Source organism: Pristis pectinata, chromosome 10, assembly GCF_009764475.1.
Source record: "Pristis pectinata isolate sPriPec2 chromosome 10, sPriPec2.1.pri, whole genome shotgun sequence".
In the NCBI taxonomy this organism is placed as follows: Eukaryota; Metazoa; Chordata; class Chondrichthyes; order Rhinopristiformes; family Pristidae; genus Pristis; species Pristis pectinata.
In genome coordinates, this window is record NC_067414.1 from 8,811,810 (window position 1) to 8,829,097 (window position 17,288).

At 42.9% G+C, this 17,288-nt stretch overlaps 1 protein-coding gene across 1 annotated transcript in view; it reads left to right on the forward strand.

The window, feature by feature from the left end:
- The window catches only part of ddx43 (DEAD (Asp-Glu-Ala-Asp) box polypeptide 43), a 57,790-nt gene that overhangs the window by 4,809 nt on the left and 35,693 nt on the right, over positions 1 to 17,288 (forward strand). The window contains exons 3-7 of the mRNA XM_052024845.1: positions 53 to 191; positions 691 to 837; positions 962 to 1,043; positions 16,099 to 16,255; positions 16,355 to 16,473. Coding sequence (XP_051880805.1) covers positions 53 to 191; positions 691 to 837; positions 962 to 1,043; positions 16,099 to 16,255; positions 16,355 to 16,473 — 644 coding nt within the window. The remainder of the gene's footprint in view (positions 1 to 52; positions 192 to 690; positions 838 to 961; positions 1,044 to 16,098; positions 16,256 to 16,354; positions 16,474 to 17,288) is intronic.

The window sequence follows — 17,288 nt, forward strand, 5'->3', positions numbered from 1 at the left end:
TACAGAGTCTGTTCCATGTGTGCTCTCTGTATTTATATATTTCTCATGACAGATACTAAAGGGTGATGTTGAAGTTGAGGTGAAGCTTTTTGGCAGCCATGAGGCCCAGCTGAAAGCTAAGGAACTGATTCAGAATCTAATTGAGAGGAGAAGTACAGATCGGTTAAATGGAGCTGAAAGGAGTGACCAAGGTGGGTCTGCACAGCCCTTGATTTTTGTTTTAACATTGAATCATGAGTGTCATATTTCTTCAGGGTGTCAGGGACTAATATATGTGCTTTATATTAATTTAATTTGTTCTTTGATTTGGGTGGGGAAGGCTGAATGATTGTAAGTTTTTGTGATAAAGCTGGTCTCAGGATTTGGTTGATGCCACCAATGTAAACCTGAATCTTAGAGCTGACTTTCTTTACTGCTTTGTGAAGTCCCTCCATTTGTTTTGTATTGGGTGTTGTTCGATTTTCTAAGCACATCCATTTAATGGGCACTCTGTCATGGTGATGGTGTGTGCTGGCTCACTTGTGCTGTCGGTCTATGCAGGCCCATGCTAGGGGGAATCCTTATGATTGCTGGGTCCAACTGTCCAATCAACTTGTCCTGACAGCTCCAACTTAAAAGGAACTTCAGCTCCCTCAGAAATCAGCACTAAATGACTGCCTTCTTTCTCTCCTTTATGCCCGTCCTCAAAAGGCGTTGCATCAAAGCTCGGCCGCAGGTCAGTCACCACCTCTGACACCTCTTCATTCCAGTGCGGCAGCACAAACTCACCCCGTCCTATGATCAACTGGAACTCGTTGCGTGAGAACAGGGCGAAATATGAAGCTATGAAGTGGGCTGGTTGGTATTTCCCTCCGCTTCAATTAAACACTGAAGCTTTGGTCAGTAGTAAGGGCTAAGCCTGAGTGCCTTTAGCCCACGTCAAATTTGATCAAAAGTAACAGCTTTCTCCTTTTGCATTAAGGTCTTTCACCAATTAAAAAAGACTTCTACATTGAAGCTGAGTCGGTCATCAATATGACACCAGCAGAAGTTTCCAGTTGGAGGTAATTTATTACTAGAATCTGATACAAATTCCTCATTTTAATTATTCCAAAGCATTTTTGAATGATTTGAGTTTTAGTCTGAACAAGTAGAAAGATGATTTCCTTTTCCTTCTGCTGTTTCCTCTGTTCTCTGCAAAGAATTACCTGGCAATCTGGTCCATGACTGAAAATCCAACAGTTAGACACACAGAGCTGCAACCTCTTTCGAGTGGTGGGATGCAAAATAACCTAATCTCCCACACTGAGTTGGAAAGGATTACTCCAAAACATTAGCGGTGGTGCAGTGGATAGCTTTTTTGTACGAGTCAGAAGGCTGTGCTCCAACAGAGTGTAAAGATCAGAGAGCCAGTATTAAGGGAAAACCAATGGAGTTACTATTTTTCAGATGTGATATCAAACAATGAATCCATATGACCTATTAGGTGGAAGGGAAAGATTCCACAGCACTATCATGTAGGGAGGTTTCATCCTGTGTTGTTCCTATCCTGCAGCTCCTCATCATAAATGGATATCTGTTTATTTATCTCTTAGCTGTTCTTGCAATCTTGCAGTGCGTAAATTGACTGCACTTAAAAGTGTGTAATTGGCTGTGAAGCGCTTTGAGTCACTTAGCAGTTACGAAAGATGCTAGAAAATACAAATTCTTTCACGTTTATGTGCTCCATCTGCAAGGCAAGGGTGATTTGATGAGCCTCGGCCAACCGTGGGCATTTGATGATCTTGGATTGCCCTTGGACTCAAAGCTCCAGACAACTGGATTTGATCCCTAACTACCAAATTGTTGCAGCGTACAGGATATTGTGTTTGCACTTTGACTATTACCAGCAATTAACTTGCAGTCTGTTTTATAGAATGTCTGTTGTTCCTCACTGACAGCAGAGAAGAATGATTGCGCTTGCCATCTTTATTGTGATTTTCTTTGTCTTCATTTCTGCACTAATGTTAATAATCATTCTGGCAGATGTAGATCTTTTCTTGGCCAGTCAGATCCTAGAAAGCGCCTTTATTGCTGTTTCTCTTGAAAAGCTGCAGCAAGTATCTAAGATTATCAGAGGCAAAGATAGGGTAGATAGTCAAACTTTTTCTCCCACAGTATTTCAAAAACAAGAGGGCATAGTCTTTAAGATGAGGGTTGGAGTTTTAAAGGGGATCCGAGGGTAAGTTTTTTTTACACAAACAGTGGTATCTGGAGGCCTGTTTCTGTGCTGTATAACTTTATTACTCTAAGGATGTTGATAAGTGGGATGATATTTGGGAGGAAGGAAATAGGTGTGAGTAGCATATTTTGGCTGCAGGTGTGGGTGGAATCTTTACAGAAGAGTGCTGGGTAGACCAAGGTCAGGAGTTACTTATTCTAAAGTTTTTCCACAGTTACATCAACATTCCAGTCTCCGAAGAGCGATTTAAAACAAGTTGCTTCATTGTCGGACAGGAAAAGCTGATAGCTGTACAGTCTTTGTCACTCTCTTGGGAACAACATGGTATTTACAGTTAGCATTTCTCACAATCTCTCTCTGAGATACGTGTGGTCCTTTCAGCTCGTCCTCTGCATTTTTTTGCTGATTTTGTTTTCATCAGCATCTTCTGTCTAGTTGATGTTAATCTGAATTGAAAGTGTACAAAAAGTCTCAGCTGTGCTAATTTCATTTGAATTTACATACAGGGCAATTCCTTTTTATTTTGGAGTAAAACTTAAGTACCTGGAACACACTGTACTCTGGTCATGTATTTTGTTGTCCAGGCTGCCAGTATCACTTTATGCTGTAGAGCTGATGGGCTGGCGTTCTGGTCCATTACAGTTGTTATTTTTGTCTGCAATTTGTCTGAAGAGAGCCAAAAACAACGAAAAAGGCGAAAGAATTTAAAGCACAAGTTACATTCAGCATATATTGATTTTCCATGATCTGTTACACTGATTTTTTTTTGTTTTGCATATTGGTTTAGAAGCTGGTCCCATCCATAAAACAGGCACCTCCTTCACGGTGAATTAATCACCATTGCAAGTTTCCACTAATTGGATCGGTTGTATGTGTACCTTCAAACTGGTGCTAAAAGTTATGCTGGACTTTACAGGAGCAAGACCAATTTTGAAAGTTCATAGATTTAAAAAAATGAATAAGCTGATTACTGTACCTTAGTTTAACTAGGAATTTTTTTTTATAGTTTTTATTTTTTTGTCATTTAAAACTATGATGGATTGACACTGATTGAAAATGCATTTGGTGAAAACCTATCTTCAGCTGTATTAGTGAAACTGCATTAAGTGACCACTTAAGGCTTGGCAGAATTTGACTCTTCTAATTGACAGGAAAAAAAAATGGTTTACTTTTTTAATTTTATTGATCTCAAACCTTCAGGTTTTCACAAAATAAGGAGAAGGGGACAGACAATTTATCACTTGCAGATTCATTTGAAATAAAGGCCAAAACTCCATCAGAATCTTTGCACTGTATTTTGTATTAGCTTCTGGTGATTTTGGATAGGGATAGCATTAATATAAAATAAAGTTGATAACAGTAAGAAAATTGGAGCTGAGCGTTAAATGACGGGCAGGTTAACTATAAGAAGAGTCTTGGTGTAGTCAGTGTCAAAGCATATGATGAGTTGGAGAGTAAAGGTGAATAAGGTCAGATATCTTTATTAGTCACATGTACATGGAAACACACAGTGAAATGCATCTTTTTTGCATAGTGTTCTGGGGGCAGCCCACAAGAATTATGAAGGTTATAAGTGTAGGTCGAGAAAATAGCTATTATCCTCCTCTGCTCATGCCAGGTATTTCTATTCTGTTTAATCCTATGCCATCTAAAAGCTGATTGATTGAATTTAGTGAAAGTGTTTTACTAAAGTTTGCCAGCCCACTTTTTTTTTCTACTGGTGTTTTTGAATCTATCACTTCCTTTATTTCTGTTTTGCACTCTCTGCCTTTTTGCTTCCCCTTGTTATTCCCTTTCTCCTTTCAACTTGCACATTCCCATTGACATCTCACTGGTGCATGTCGATTGGCATTTGGCAAAAGTCATCGTAATGCTCCAGTGCATTTGAATGAGATTAATAAAACAGCAGTGTAGCAATTTCTGCATGAAGCTTTCTCTGCTACCTGTTGCCTCCGGTTAGTCTGTGGGAAGAGACTGATTAATAGATGAATTTAATCTGATGCATCAAATTCTTACATGGGGACAGAAAATATGAAATCAATCCTCAAGCAAGCAAAATTAAAGATAGTATTGATTTTTCCCTTGATCAGGGCACACTGTACTGAGCTACATTTCAAATGCACTTGAATAAACATTTTTGGAAAATTGGTGCAACACACAAAATGCTGGAGGAACTCAGGGGTCAGGCAGCATCTATTGGAGGGAAATGGACAGTAGACGTTTCAGGTCGAGACCCTTCATCGGGACTGGAAGTTTGGAGACTCAGTGGAGGGTTTTTCTCCATCACTATTCTCTGCCTATCTTACCTTTTAGCTCATTCTTACAATGTGAGCATTGCTTCCCCACCCTAACTGACCACAAATTGAATGGTTTGCTAGGCTATTTCAGAGGGCAGTGAAGAGTCAAATGCACTGTTATATATCTGAAGTCATGTTGCCCTGACTGAGAAAAGATGACGGACTTCCTTCTTTGAGTGATGTTAATGTATCAGAAAGTTTTTATGATAATCCAGCAATTTCGTGGTCATCATGAAAACAAGTTGAGTGAACTCGGCCTTTTCTCCTTGGAGCGACGGAGGATGAGGGGGGACCTGATAGAGGTGTATAAGATGATGAGAAGCATTGATCGTGTGGATAGTCAGAGGCTTTTTCCCAGGGCTGAAATGGTTGCTACAAGACGACACAGGTTTAAGGTGCTGGGGAGATGTCAGGGGTAAGTTTTTTATTCAGAGAGTGGTGAGTGCATGGAATGGGCTTCCGGCAACGGTGGTGGAGGCGGATACGATAGGGTCTTTTAAGAGACTTTTGGATAGGTACATGGAGCTTAGAAAAATAGAGGGCTATGGGTAAGCCTAGTAATTTCTAAGGTAGGGACATGTTTGGCGCAGTTTTGTGGGCCGAAGGGCCTGAAGTGTGCTGTAGGTTTTCTATGTTCTATCATTACTGGTTCAAGATTCTCCAAACCTCATTTACCTACTTGAATTTAAATTCTCCAACTACTCTAATGGAATTCCATCTCAGATCTCCAGATCATTTGTTCCGGCATCTGAGTGTTAGTTCGGTAAATTACCCACTGTGGTGTAACGCTAGTGGTTGCTTTGCCACCAAAAAATTTGGTGAGATCCAGTATCTCAATTTGGCCCTTGTGGCTGGAGACCTGTACAGTAGAAGCCCAGTTGCTGGCAGCTTACTAACCAGCGTGCTCAGGTACCGGCAACTTCAGATATCTCGACACTGTTCACTCTTCTCCAGTAACAGGATTCCATATTGGTGCACACCACTACCTCCCCACAGCAATCACACTGGGCGTGGTTTCTCGTGCTGCCGATGGTGCTCGTGGTCCTTCCTGCTGGTGTCCTCCTTTGTGTTGACTTTCCTGTGATTGTGCTCTGTTTATTAAGAAATAGCAGTGCATCCACCTATAAAATAAACTCTCTTTAAATGAGCTTGTTGTAAAAACCCTTCTAATTCACTAATGCCCTTCGGGGAAGGGAACCTGCCAGCCTTGCCCAATCTAGCCAGTGTGACTTAAGATCCATTAACAGTGTATTTGACTCATTAACTGCTCTCTGGAATAGATTAGTAACTGATGCTTCCTGTTCATGTTCTCTTTTTGCTTTGTAATTACTGTGATTGGGTTCTGTGTTTATCAAGAAACTGTGAGATGGCGTCCCATTCAATTCATGCCACTTGGTGTTGGTCAACAACACCCACATCCTTTGAACAAATGCATAAAAGAGGGTGGTGTTGGTCAACAACACCCACATCCTTTGAACAAATGCATAAAAGAGGGTGGTGTTGACACTGAATAAGATTAAGACCTGCAAGAGACTTGAGAAGGGAAATGGTCAGAACGTTTTGAAAACTAATACTTCTACCTTGTATGACATGAAGGCACAGAAACATAAGTTAATTTGGGGTTATGCAAGTTCAGAGTAAATCAATAGGCATGTGACATATCCTGTACCAAGCCGACCTGGATGAGGCAGGCAGTGTTTTATATGAACAGTGCTCCAGTCTCCAAGTCAACACTTAGTGAAAAGGCCAATGTTTTTATGATTGTGGGCTGAACTGAATCATGTACATTATCTGATGGCTTGCTTGCTTCCCCACTTCAAATTCCCTCATGGAGTAAGGCAACCAGATATTATCAGATGAGCAGAAATTGGCAGATGATGAAGCAGCAGAGAGGTTGCAACTTCAATAAATTTATGAAATGATTTCCTCCACAGCACAGATGTAGTGGGTGTTCCCTGCTGCTTCTCTGGTTTGTGCAGGCGAAATGAGTGCTCCTGGATTTAAGTAAAACAAGGATCGAGTGACTGTTCTAAAGTGCAGTAATACTGCAGGAACTCGGAGTGAAACTTTTACTAGCTAGTAAGCACAAATCCCCTAGAGCTTTAAAAGGAGTGAAGCGTTTGCCAGTGAAATACAAAAGCTTAAAGCATGTATGGATGGATAAAGACATTTTTCATTATTGGTCCCAGCATCTATATGTGAGTGGCCTTTAAAGGCCACTTTCAGAAAAGTGAAAGACAGCAAATATGTTGTTTTGATGGATAACTGTTGTGCACGTTGTTACTAATCAAAGTTAGTTTCTGGGAATATCTTTACCATATTTGTGCCTCCTCCTAGTGTAATATCTTTAGTACGACCCACGGACCAAGATATAATTGAAAACATGAAGTTTTTACAGGGAGAAAAAGTCTAAGGAAGCTGATAAAACTTGATTCCACTATTCAAAGTTCCTAACTACAGCGTTAAAGGCACAATTTGTAATATTGGTGGTGCAAGGGATCCAGTTAGAAGGGAAAGCTTGAAGAGGAATGTGGCTCACTGTGATGTTCATGGAAGGATCCAGTGATAATGAAGAATTTGAAGTCTTTGGCACTGAAAATCAGCTGCAGCAAGAATCTCTACCTTGGTGAAGAATGTCTCCTTCCTAAACCCAGTGCAACATCTAATGTCAACAGTGTAGAAGAGTGGGTTGAAATGGATAAGGAAGTTGATGCTGTGCATGTTTTAAGTAACATAGAAATTGTAGATGATGTAATAAATCCAAGGAAGCTGGGGGAGAAAGTGACAAAGACTCTAAAAGATGAAGATCTTGGAGGATAAAATAACTTGGTCCAATGCTGGTTCAGCATTCAATGTAATCCTCAAATTTATGGAAGTGCAACCTTGTTATTCAGCACAGGAAGTTGAGTAGCTGCGCATTTTGTTGTCTAGTATTATATCAAAACTTCAAGAGCCAATTAAGCAGGCTGATAGTAGGATTTATTCAGGAGAGCCCCTTGGGCTTGCCATAGGCTTTGAGGTGATGACCCCAAGGAACTGCAGTAAGACTTTAAGGAAATTTGACAAAACATGAAGGAAGGGCAAGCTATATTGCTATCGTCTGTCTCCATTGTACGTTTGATTAACCAGCACTTGTCAAGTCTGGCACCTGACAGATAACTGGGCATTTACTGTATTTTGCCTGTTGTTCTGAAGCAATGGCATTGGTGCCCTCTAGGGGAGTAAAATATTTACTGCAATGAGTTGCTTGTCCCATCAAATTTTTGACTTTACATTCGTAACATCCTTCAATGCAAGCCCTCTCTCCACACAATCTTCACTTTTCTTTCCAAGGAATAATATCTTAGAATCCCTAAATCCTGAGATACAAATAATGATTTTATTATGTTTGAACCATGTTTTTCTTTGTCTACCATTGCAGCCATTTGATACCACCTCTCTGCTGACACAGCTCTTCTGTGTCCATTGACAGGACTTCTAACCATGTGCCCAGAAGTCCCCATTTGACATCAAATGTTAGTGTACTTTTTAATCATTGCAACTTCCTTGATAATTTGACACAACTCTTTATCAGTTATCTCTCAAGTCGAGGGGTTGACATAGTGTTTCAAAGTATTTCGTACCAACGATATAGGAAAAAAGTGGGATGAGGTCCTACAAGCTGAATTTAGGGAGCTAGGAGATAGATTAAAAAGTAGGACCTAAAAGGTAATAATTTTAGGATTACTAGCTGTGCTATGTGCTAGTCAGAGTAGGAATAGCAGCATAGTTAAGGTGAATATGTGGCTTGAGCAGAGGTGCAGGAGGGAGGGTTTCTGATTCCTGGGGCATTGGGGGAGGTGGGACCAGTACAAACCGGACGGTCTACACCTGGGCAGGACTGGGATCAATATCCTAGGGGGATTGTTTGTGAGTGCTGTTGAGGAGGGTTTAAACTAATATGGCAGGGGGGTGGGAATCCATGCAGAAAGACAGAGGGAAGCAAAGCAGCCACCAGAGCAAAAGTTAGAAAAGGGAAAAATAGGAGTGAAGTACAGAAAAGTCAAATGCAAAGGACAATGAGTGTAAGGGCACCTTATCTGAATGCCTGTAGTATTTGAAACAAGGTCAGTGAACTTGTGGCACAAATCAGTACAAAGGGGTATGATTTAGTGGCTATTACAGAAACGTGGTTGTAGGGTGGAGATGAGTGGGAATTAAATATCCAAGGGCATCAGGTAATACGGAAGGATAGCAGGAAGGTAAAGAAGGTGGGGTAATGCTCTTAATTAAGAATGAGATCAGGGCGATAGTGAGAGACAATATAAGATCTAGGGAGCAGAATGTCGAATCCAAAACACGATGCTGGAGGAACTCAGCAGGCCAAGCAGCATCCGCGGAGAAAAGCAGGCGGTCAACGTTTCAGGTCAGGACCCTTCTTTAGGACTGAAGATAGGAAAAGGGGAAGCCCGATATATCGGAGGGAAAAGCAGAGCAGTGAGAGGTGGACAAAAGAGGGGAGGTGTGGTGGGCACAGGGTGGTGATAGGTAGATGCAGGTAAGAGATAGTGATAGGCAGGTGCGGGGGAGGAGGGGAGAGCAGATCCACCGGGGGATGCATCAAAGGTAAGGAGAAGGAGGAAAAAAAAGGAGGCTGGGAAAGGGAAGAAGAGAAGAAGCGAGGTGGTGGGAGAGGGACTGTGGGGAAGGGGGGGGGGGTTACTGAAAGTGGGGGAATTCAATGTTCATGCTGTTAGGCTGCAAGGTTCCAAGACGGAAAATGTGGTGCTGTTCCTCCAGTTTGCGCTTGGAATTCTCCCGGCAGTGGGGGAGGCCGAGGACTGACATATCAGTGATAGTGTGGGAGGGGGAGTTGGTGACTGGCAATGGGGAGATGCAGATCGCGGTTACGGACGGAGCGCAGGTGTTCTGTGAAACGGTCACCTGGTCTGCGTTTGGTCTCACCAATGTAGAGGAGGCCACACTTGTGAATGCAGTCGATGATATTAAGGGAGGTGCAGGTGAATCTCTGTCTCACCTGAAAGGACTGTTTGGGTGCTCCAAAATTAATGATCTCTTGGAAAGAGCAACTAGTATGATTGAATTTCTCATACAAATGGAAGGTGCATTAGTTCAATCTAAAACCAGTGTATTTGAGGGAGGAGTTGGCTAGCATAGACTGGGAACACAGGCTATATGATGGGGCAGTTGAGGAACAGTGGAAGACTTTCAAAGAGATTATTCACGGTGCTCAACAAAAGTATATTCCAATTAAAAGCAAGGACAGGAAGGGTGGAGAGAGCCAGCCTTGGGTAACTAAGGAAATAAAAGAAGGCATCAGGCTTAAAAACTCATGCATGCAAAGTCACCAAGTGTAGTGGGGAAACTGGAAGATTGGGAAAACCTTAAAAAGCAACAAAGTACCACTAAGCAAGCAATAAGGAAAGATAGATTATGAAAGTAAACTAGCACAAGATATAAGGACAGATAGTAAAAGTTTTTATAATTATATAAAGTGGAAAAGGGTGGCTCAAGTGAACGTGGGTCCCTTGGAAGATGAGAAGGGGGAATTAATATTGGGAAATGTGAAAATGGCCGAGGCCTTGAACGACTATTTTGTGTCGGTCTTCATGGTGGAGGATACGACTAACATGCCAAAAAGAGATGTTATGGATGCGATGGGAGGTGAGGACCTCAATACAATCGCTGTCACTAAAGAGGTAGTGATGAGTAAACTAGTGGGCCTAAAGGTAGACAAGTCCACTGGTCCTGATGGGATGCACCCCAGGGTACTGAAAGAAATGGTGCAAGTTACAGTAGAGGCATTTATGATAATTTACCAAAATTTTCTGGACTCCAGGCAGGTCCCAGCGAAATTAATGCCACTGTTGAAAAGAAGGATGTTGGCAAATAGGCCAGTTAGCTTAACATATTGTAGTCGGGAAAGTGCTTGAAGCTATCGTTAAAGAAGAGATGGCGAGACATCAGGATAGAAGTGGTTCCATCAGGCAGACACAGCATGGATTCAGGAAGGGCAGGTCCTGTCTGATAAACCTATTGGAGTTCTTTGAGGATATAATGAGCGCAGTGGATAGAGGGGAACCGGTGGATGTAGTATATTTAGATTTCCAGAAGGCTTTCGATAAGGTGCCGCATAAAAGACCTATCCATAAGATAAGGATGCATGGAGTTGTGGGTAATGTATTAGCATGGATAGAGGATTGGTTAACCAATAGAAGGCAGAGAGTTGGGATAAATGTGTGTTACTCTGGTTGGCAATCAGTGGTGAGTGGAGTGCCGTAAGGATCAGTGCTGAGCCCGCAACTGTTCACGATATACATTAATGCTTTGAAAGAGGAGACCGAGTGTAGTGTATCCAAGTTTGCTGATGACACTAAATTGAGTGGAAAAGCAAATTGTGCAGAGGATGCGGAGAGTCTGCAGAGAGATATAGACGGGTTAAGTGAGTGGGCAAGGGTCTGGCAGATGGAGTACAATGTTGGTAAATGTGAGGTCATCCACTTTGGAAGGATAAGATATTTAAGGTAAGATATTTATTTATTAGTCACATGTACATCAAAACACAGCGAAATGAGTCTTTTTGCGTTACTGAAAATGTGCTGGGGGCAACCCACAAGTGTCGCCACTCTTCTGGCGCCAACACAGCATGCCCACAGCTCCTAAACTGTACGTCTTTGGAATGTGGGAGGAAACCGGAGTACCCAGAGGAAACCCACGCAGTCACGGGGAGAACGTACAAACTCCTTGCAGACAGTAGCTGGAATTGAACCCAGGTCGATGCTGCTGTAATCGCATTACACTAACCACTACACTACTGTGCTGGAAAAATAGATCAGATTATTATTGAAATGGTGAAAGATTGCAGCATGGTGTTGTGCAGAGGGGCTTGGGGGTGCTTGTGCATGGATCGCAAAAGGTTGGTTTGCAGGTGCAACAGGTTATCAAGAAAGCAAATGGATTGTTGGCCTTCATTGCTGGAGGGATTGAATTTAAGAGCAGGGAGGTTATGCTGCAACTGTAGAGGGTACTGGTGAGGCTGCACCTGGGGTACTGCATGCAGTTCTGGTCTCCTTACTTGAGGAAAGATATACTGGCTTTAGAGGCAGTGCAAAGGAGGTTCACCAGGTTGATTCTGGAGATGAGGGGGTTAGCCTATGAGGAGAGATTGAGTCACCTGGGACTATACTCGCTAGAATTCAGAATAATGAGAGGGGATCTTATAGAAACACAAAATCATTGAAAGGGATAGATAAGATAGAGGCAGGAAGGTCATTTCCACTGGTAGGTGAGACTAGAACCAGGGAGCATAGCCTCGAGATTCGGGGGAATCGATTTAGGAAGGGGATGAGTGGGAACTGCTTTTCCCAGAGTGTAGTGAATCTGTGGAATTCTCTGCCCAGGGAAGCAGTAGAAGCTACCTCATTAAATATATTTAAGACACAGGTAGATGTTTGCATAGTAGGGGAATTAAGGGTTATGGGGAAAAGGCAGGTACTGTAGGTGGCGTTGAGTCCACCGCCAGATCAGCCATGATCTTATTGAATGGCGGAGCAGGCTCAATGGGCCAGATGGCCTAGTCCTGCTCCTATTTCTTATGTTCTTGTGCTTCAAAGGCTTATTTTGCAGAGATTTTTCTGTATTATAGATTCACAATTTGCAAAAAGCTGGTCTTTGTAAGATGAGGAAAGAATAACATTCTAAATATAAGACACATACTTAATGCTTTTGAAATTTCCTGGGCAGTCTTAATACGGTCAAAGTGCAGTCCCCATTTCTTATCCATTGACTTTAACAAGAGGGACGGTGTATACAGCTCCAGACCTATGGAGGGAAGTGAACAGTTGAAGTTATAGGTCGAGACCCTTGAAGGATGAAACATCAACGGTCCACTTCCCTCCATCGATGCTGCTTGACCTGCTGAGTTCCTCCAGTGCTTCGTGTGTTGCTCCAGATTCCAGTATCTGCAGCCTCTTGTGTCTCCATACAGCTCCAGATCTGTCCTGATAGATTTCTTCTTGCTTTACAAAGTATTTGGTACAGAGAAAAAGCTTTTTAGTTCAAAGGGTCTGTTCTGGTGTTGATGCTTTCTGTGAGCCTTTTCCTCTCCTCTTCCTCTAACCCCTTCACTTTTTCTTTCTATTCATTTCTCCCTTATGTTTGTGTAATTTTCTTTAAATGTTTGTTTATTTGCCTAAATTATTTCCAGTGTTAGCACGTTTCATATTTGAACCACTCATTATATTAAAATGTTTCTCATAAATTTTCTTTTGGTTATATTTGTGTTTGCCTGATATGTACGCTTTCCAGTTATGGTCTCTAATGCATGAAAGTATTTTCTCACCTTCTACCCAAATCATTCTAAATCTCGAAGATTTCCAGTTTATCCCATAGTCTTTGTTCAGGAGAAGAAGCCTCAGCTGATGTAATCTCTCAGTTCTAGTATCTTGTTAATATTGCACCTTCATTGATGTTATATTCATATAGTATGAAGCCCAGGACTGTTCACCACACTTCAGGTGTGGTATAACCTGGGTCCATAGAAGTTTAATGTAACCTTTCTGCTTTTCAACTACTTTTATTTAGAAATAACCCCAGTGCTTGTTTTCTTTTAATATCTTTATTTAGCTGAATTGTGACTTTAGGTGATTTGTGCAATAATCAGTGTGTTTCTGTATCCCATTTAGTCTTTCCCAACTGTATGTGGTCTCTTTGATCTTCACATTTACAGTGGGGTTGATAAGATGTGGGAGGTTTGATTTGGTGACTGTACCTATGACTGCTCCACCATTTATTGGTAGCAACAAGGAGTGTGTGTGTGAGAGAGAGAGTGTGTGTGTGCGCACACGTGTCTATTTGTACCCTGCATTGTTCTCCATTGATTGGTATGCAAGGGTAAGGTGCATGTGGTGTGTGTGCCATTTGGGCTGTAATTAGTACGATGTCCATTAGTTAACATCACGTACTGAGTACTGACATGGGCAAGAAGTGGTGTGGAGATGCCCATTTTCCAGTGGTTCGCTCTGAGTGGCATTTCCTGTTGTCACACACAGGTTTCAGAGGCTGTTCTGATTCCACTGATGCATTAGGTGGCAGACACTGAATGCACAATAACCATCGCAACACACAGCACCACCTTTGGCTGCAAGGGACAAAAATGGCCCACTAAAACTGCACCAGGATCTCTGGACCATGTGGCCACAGAATATTGACCCAGCCCCCCACAGTCAGTTGGTTGCCATACACTCACAGGCATGACCTGGTCTAGAAACCTGTCCACATTATCTTAGTGGAGCTGAGCCTTCATTCACAAGATTGGTATTGGCTTATTATTGTCATTTGTACCGAGGTACAGTGCAAAAATTGTCTTGCATACCAATCGTACAGGTCAATTCATTACACAGTGCAGTTACATTGAGTTAGTACAGAGTGCATTGAGGTAGTACAGGTAAAAACAATAACAGTACAGAGTAAAGTGTCACAGCTACAGAGAAAGTGCAGTGCAATAAGGTGCAAGGTCACAACAAGGTAGATCGTGAGGTCATAGTCCATCTCATTGTACAAGGGAACCATTTAATAGTCTTATCACAGTGGGGTAGAAGCTGTCCTTAAGTCTGGTGGTACGTGCCCTCAGGCTCCTGTATCTTCTACCTGATGGAAGAGGAGAGGAGAGAAGAGAGAATGTCCCGGGTGGGTGGGGTCTTTGATTATGCTGGCTGCTTCACCAAGACAACGAGAGGTAAAGAGTCCAAGGAGGGGAGGCTGGAGTCCATGATGTGCTGGGGTGTGTCCACAACTGTCTGCAGTTTCTTGCGGTCCTGGGCAGAGCAGTTCCCATAACAAGCCGTGATACATCCAGATAGGATGCTTTCTATGGTGCATCTGTAAAAGTTGGTGAGAGTCATAGGGGACAACCCAAATTTCTTTAGCCTCCTGAGGAAGTAGAGGCGCTGGTGAGCTTTCTTGGTCGTGGCATCTATGTGATTTGACCAGGACAGGCTGTTGGTGATGTTCACTCCCAGGAACTTGAAGCTCTCAACCCTCTCGACCTCAGCACCATTGATATAGACAGGTGCATGTACACCGCCCCCTTTCCTGAAGTCAATGACCAGCTCTTTTGTTGACCTTGAGGGAAAGGTGGTTGTCATGACACCATTCCACTAAGCTCTCAATTCCTTCCTGTACTCCGACTCATCGCTGTTTGAGATATGGCCTACAACAGTGGCATCATCTGCAAACTTGTAGATGGAGTTAGAGCAGAATTTGGCCACACAGTCACGAGTGTATAGGGAGTAGTGTAGAGGGCTGAGGACGCAGCCTTGTGGGGCACCAGTGTTGAGAATAATCATGCCAGAGGAATTGCTGCCTATCCTCACTGATTGCGCTCTGTTGGTCAGAAAGTCAGTTGTGAGTAAATGGGTTGACTAGGGAGGGTGGACTCTACCCATCCCACCTGATGGGGTCATTTGAACATCCTCTGATTTTTGTCTGCCGCCCAACAATTCAGCAAGGTTTCTTCATCAGTAGCTCCCAAACTCTGGGCCTCTGCCGCCTGGAAGGACATCATGGGCATGGAAACATCACCAACTGCAGATTCCTCTCCAAATGGTGCACCATCTTGCCTTGTAAATATATCACCCGACCGTCATGGTGACGGAGTCAAAATGCTGGCAGCCATCACCTCTTACACCTCTGTGCAAGAACCTTCACAGCTGGACTGCAGCGGCTGAAGATAACAGCTCGTGGCCACCTTCACCAGCAGTCGGATTTTGGGTGTTAAATGTTGTCCTGGTCCACAATGCGCATATCCCATCAAATCATAAAAAGCAGCAAATGGGTGAAGCATCTGCTAATGACCCCCCTTTTGTACATTGTGTCCACACAACGTTCTTTTACCTGTTTAGATTATGAATGTTTTTACTTTCCAAGTAAGTTCATGATCGGTTGCTGGAGTCTGATTTCTAACTACTACACTGAACCAGTCTACAAACTGTGGCATTGCACCTTTCTTTAAATGAGTCGCAATCTGAGATAGTATCAATATCCGTTCCATCTGCTGCCTTCAGTGTTACCCTCATCCCTCATAGGGAATGCTTTACCTTCTATCTGGACCATGTGCACACAGATACCTTGTTCTGTTGCCTGAGCTGCTGGATTCAGCAAAATTCCATTGTATCCAGTTGTGTTTGCATTAGAAATGTATTTTCACATGTGTTGAAATGGAGCATTATATGCCAATGTAGCTCCATAAAGCTACAACACACTCATTGTTAGTTGTGGGTGGGTAGGACTCCGAATGGAACCAGTGCTTCCTACTAAAGGCAGGAAAATTGTCATCTTTGATTTCTTGCTTCTGTTTCCACCCTCTTGCACTGTCCATCCTCTGTTCCTCCCCACCTCCATCCACAAGCAGGTCGCTTAAAGGAAAAGAAGCTTGTGAGCAGTTGCCTTTTAATTCCCCTAAGCTTCAGAATTGGGACAGGGTTTTAAATAGAAAATTAGAGAGTAATGCATTCTTTCCAAGTGTTTCTTTTAATCAAGGTATGTTGAGTCTCAACTGCTTATTGCAAGATTTTCTCTGTACTGTCATGCTTGTTTTAATAGAAAGTTAAACAACAATATTATGTGTGAAGATATGAGTGAAGGCACAAAGCGGCAAATTCCTAATCCAGTGTGCACGTTTATGGAAGCTTTTCAGCATTACCCTGAGATTATGGCAAATATTAGGAGAGTTGGGTTTCAGTGCCCAACACCAATCCAGGTATGAAAGCTTGTCTTTGTATTAAACCAATCACTGTAAGCTGATCATTCAAGTCATGCCAGTGAGATTTGTTACCTGTGGAATGTGTTTTTGCTTCAGTCTCAAGCATGGCCAATAATTCTGCTGGGGATTGATCTGATTGGGATAGCACAGACTGGAACTGGAAAAACTCTGGCATATCTCTTACCTGGGTTCATCCACCTGGATCTGCAGCCGGTGTAAGTTACTTAGTGTTTTCCATGTTGCCTCGTGGCAGTGACGTCCCACCTCATTCCTCCCCTGCCCCTCTCGGGTTATTAACCCTCTTGTGTCCGAGAGGGATGAGAGAGCCTCAGAGCTGCCATTTAGCTGGGTTTGACTGCAGTGTGCTGTGCAGCGAGGCAAACTCTAGTTCTTTTCCCCATGTTCATCTCCCCCAGCTTACTGAAAACTGGCGAAGCCAAGTCCATAGTGGTATTGGTTTATTATTGTCACTTGTACCGAGGTACAGTGAAAAACTTGTCTTGCATACCGATCGTACAGATCAATTCATTACATAGTGCAGATACATTGAGTTAGTACAGAGTGCATTGAGGTAGTACGGGTAAAAACAATAACAGAATACAGAGTAAAGTGTCACAGCTACAGGGGAAGTGCATTGCAGGTAGGCAATAAGGTGCAAGGTCACAACAAGGTAGGTTGTGAGGTCAAGAGTCCATCTCAACGTAGAAGGGAACTGTTCAATAGTCTTATCACGATGGGATAGAAGCTGTCCTTGAGCCTGGTGGTATGTGCCCTCAGGCTCCTGTATCTTCTTCCTGATGGGAGAGGAGAGGGGAGAAGAGAGAATGACCCGGGTGGGTGGGGTCTTTGATTATGCTGGCTGCTTCACCAAGGCAGCGAGAGGTAAAGACAGAGTCCATGGAGGGGAGACTGGTTTCTGTGACATGCTGAGCTGTGTCCACAACTCTGCAGTTTTGTGTGGTCCTGGGCAGAGCAGTTGCCATACCAAGCCATGATGCATCCAGATAGGATGCTTTCTATGGTAGGGCTG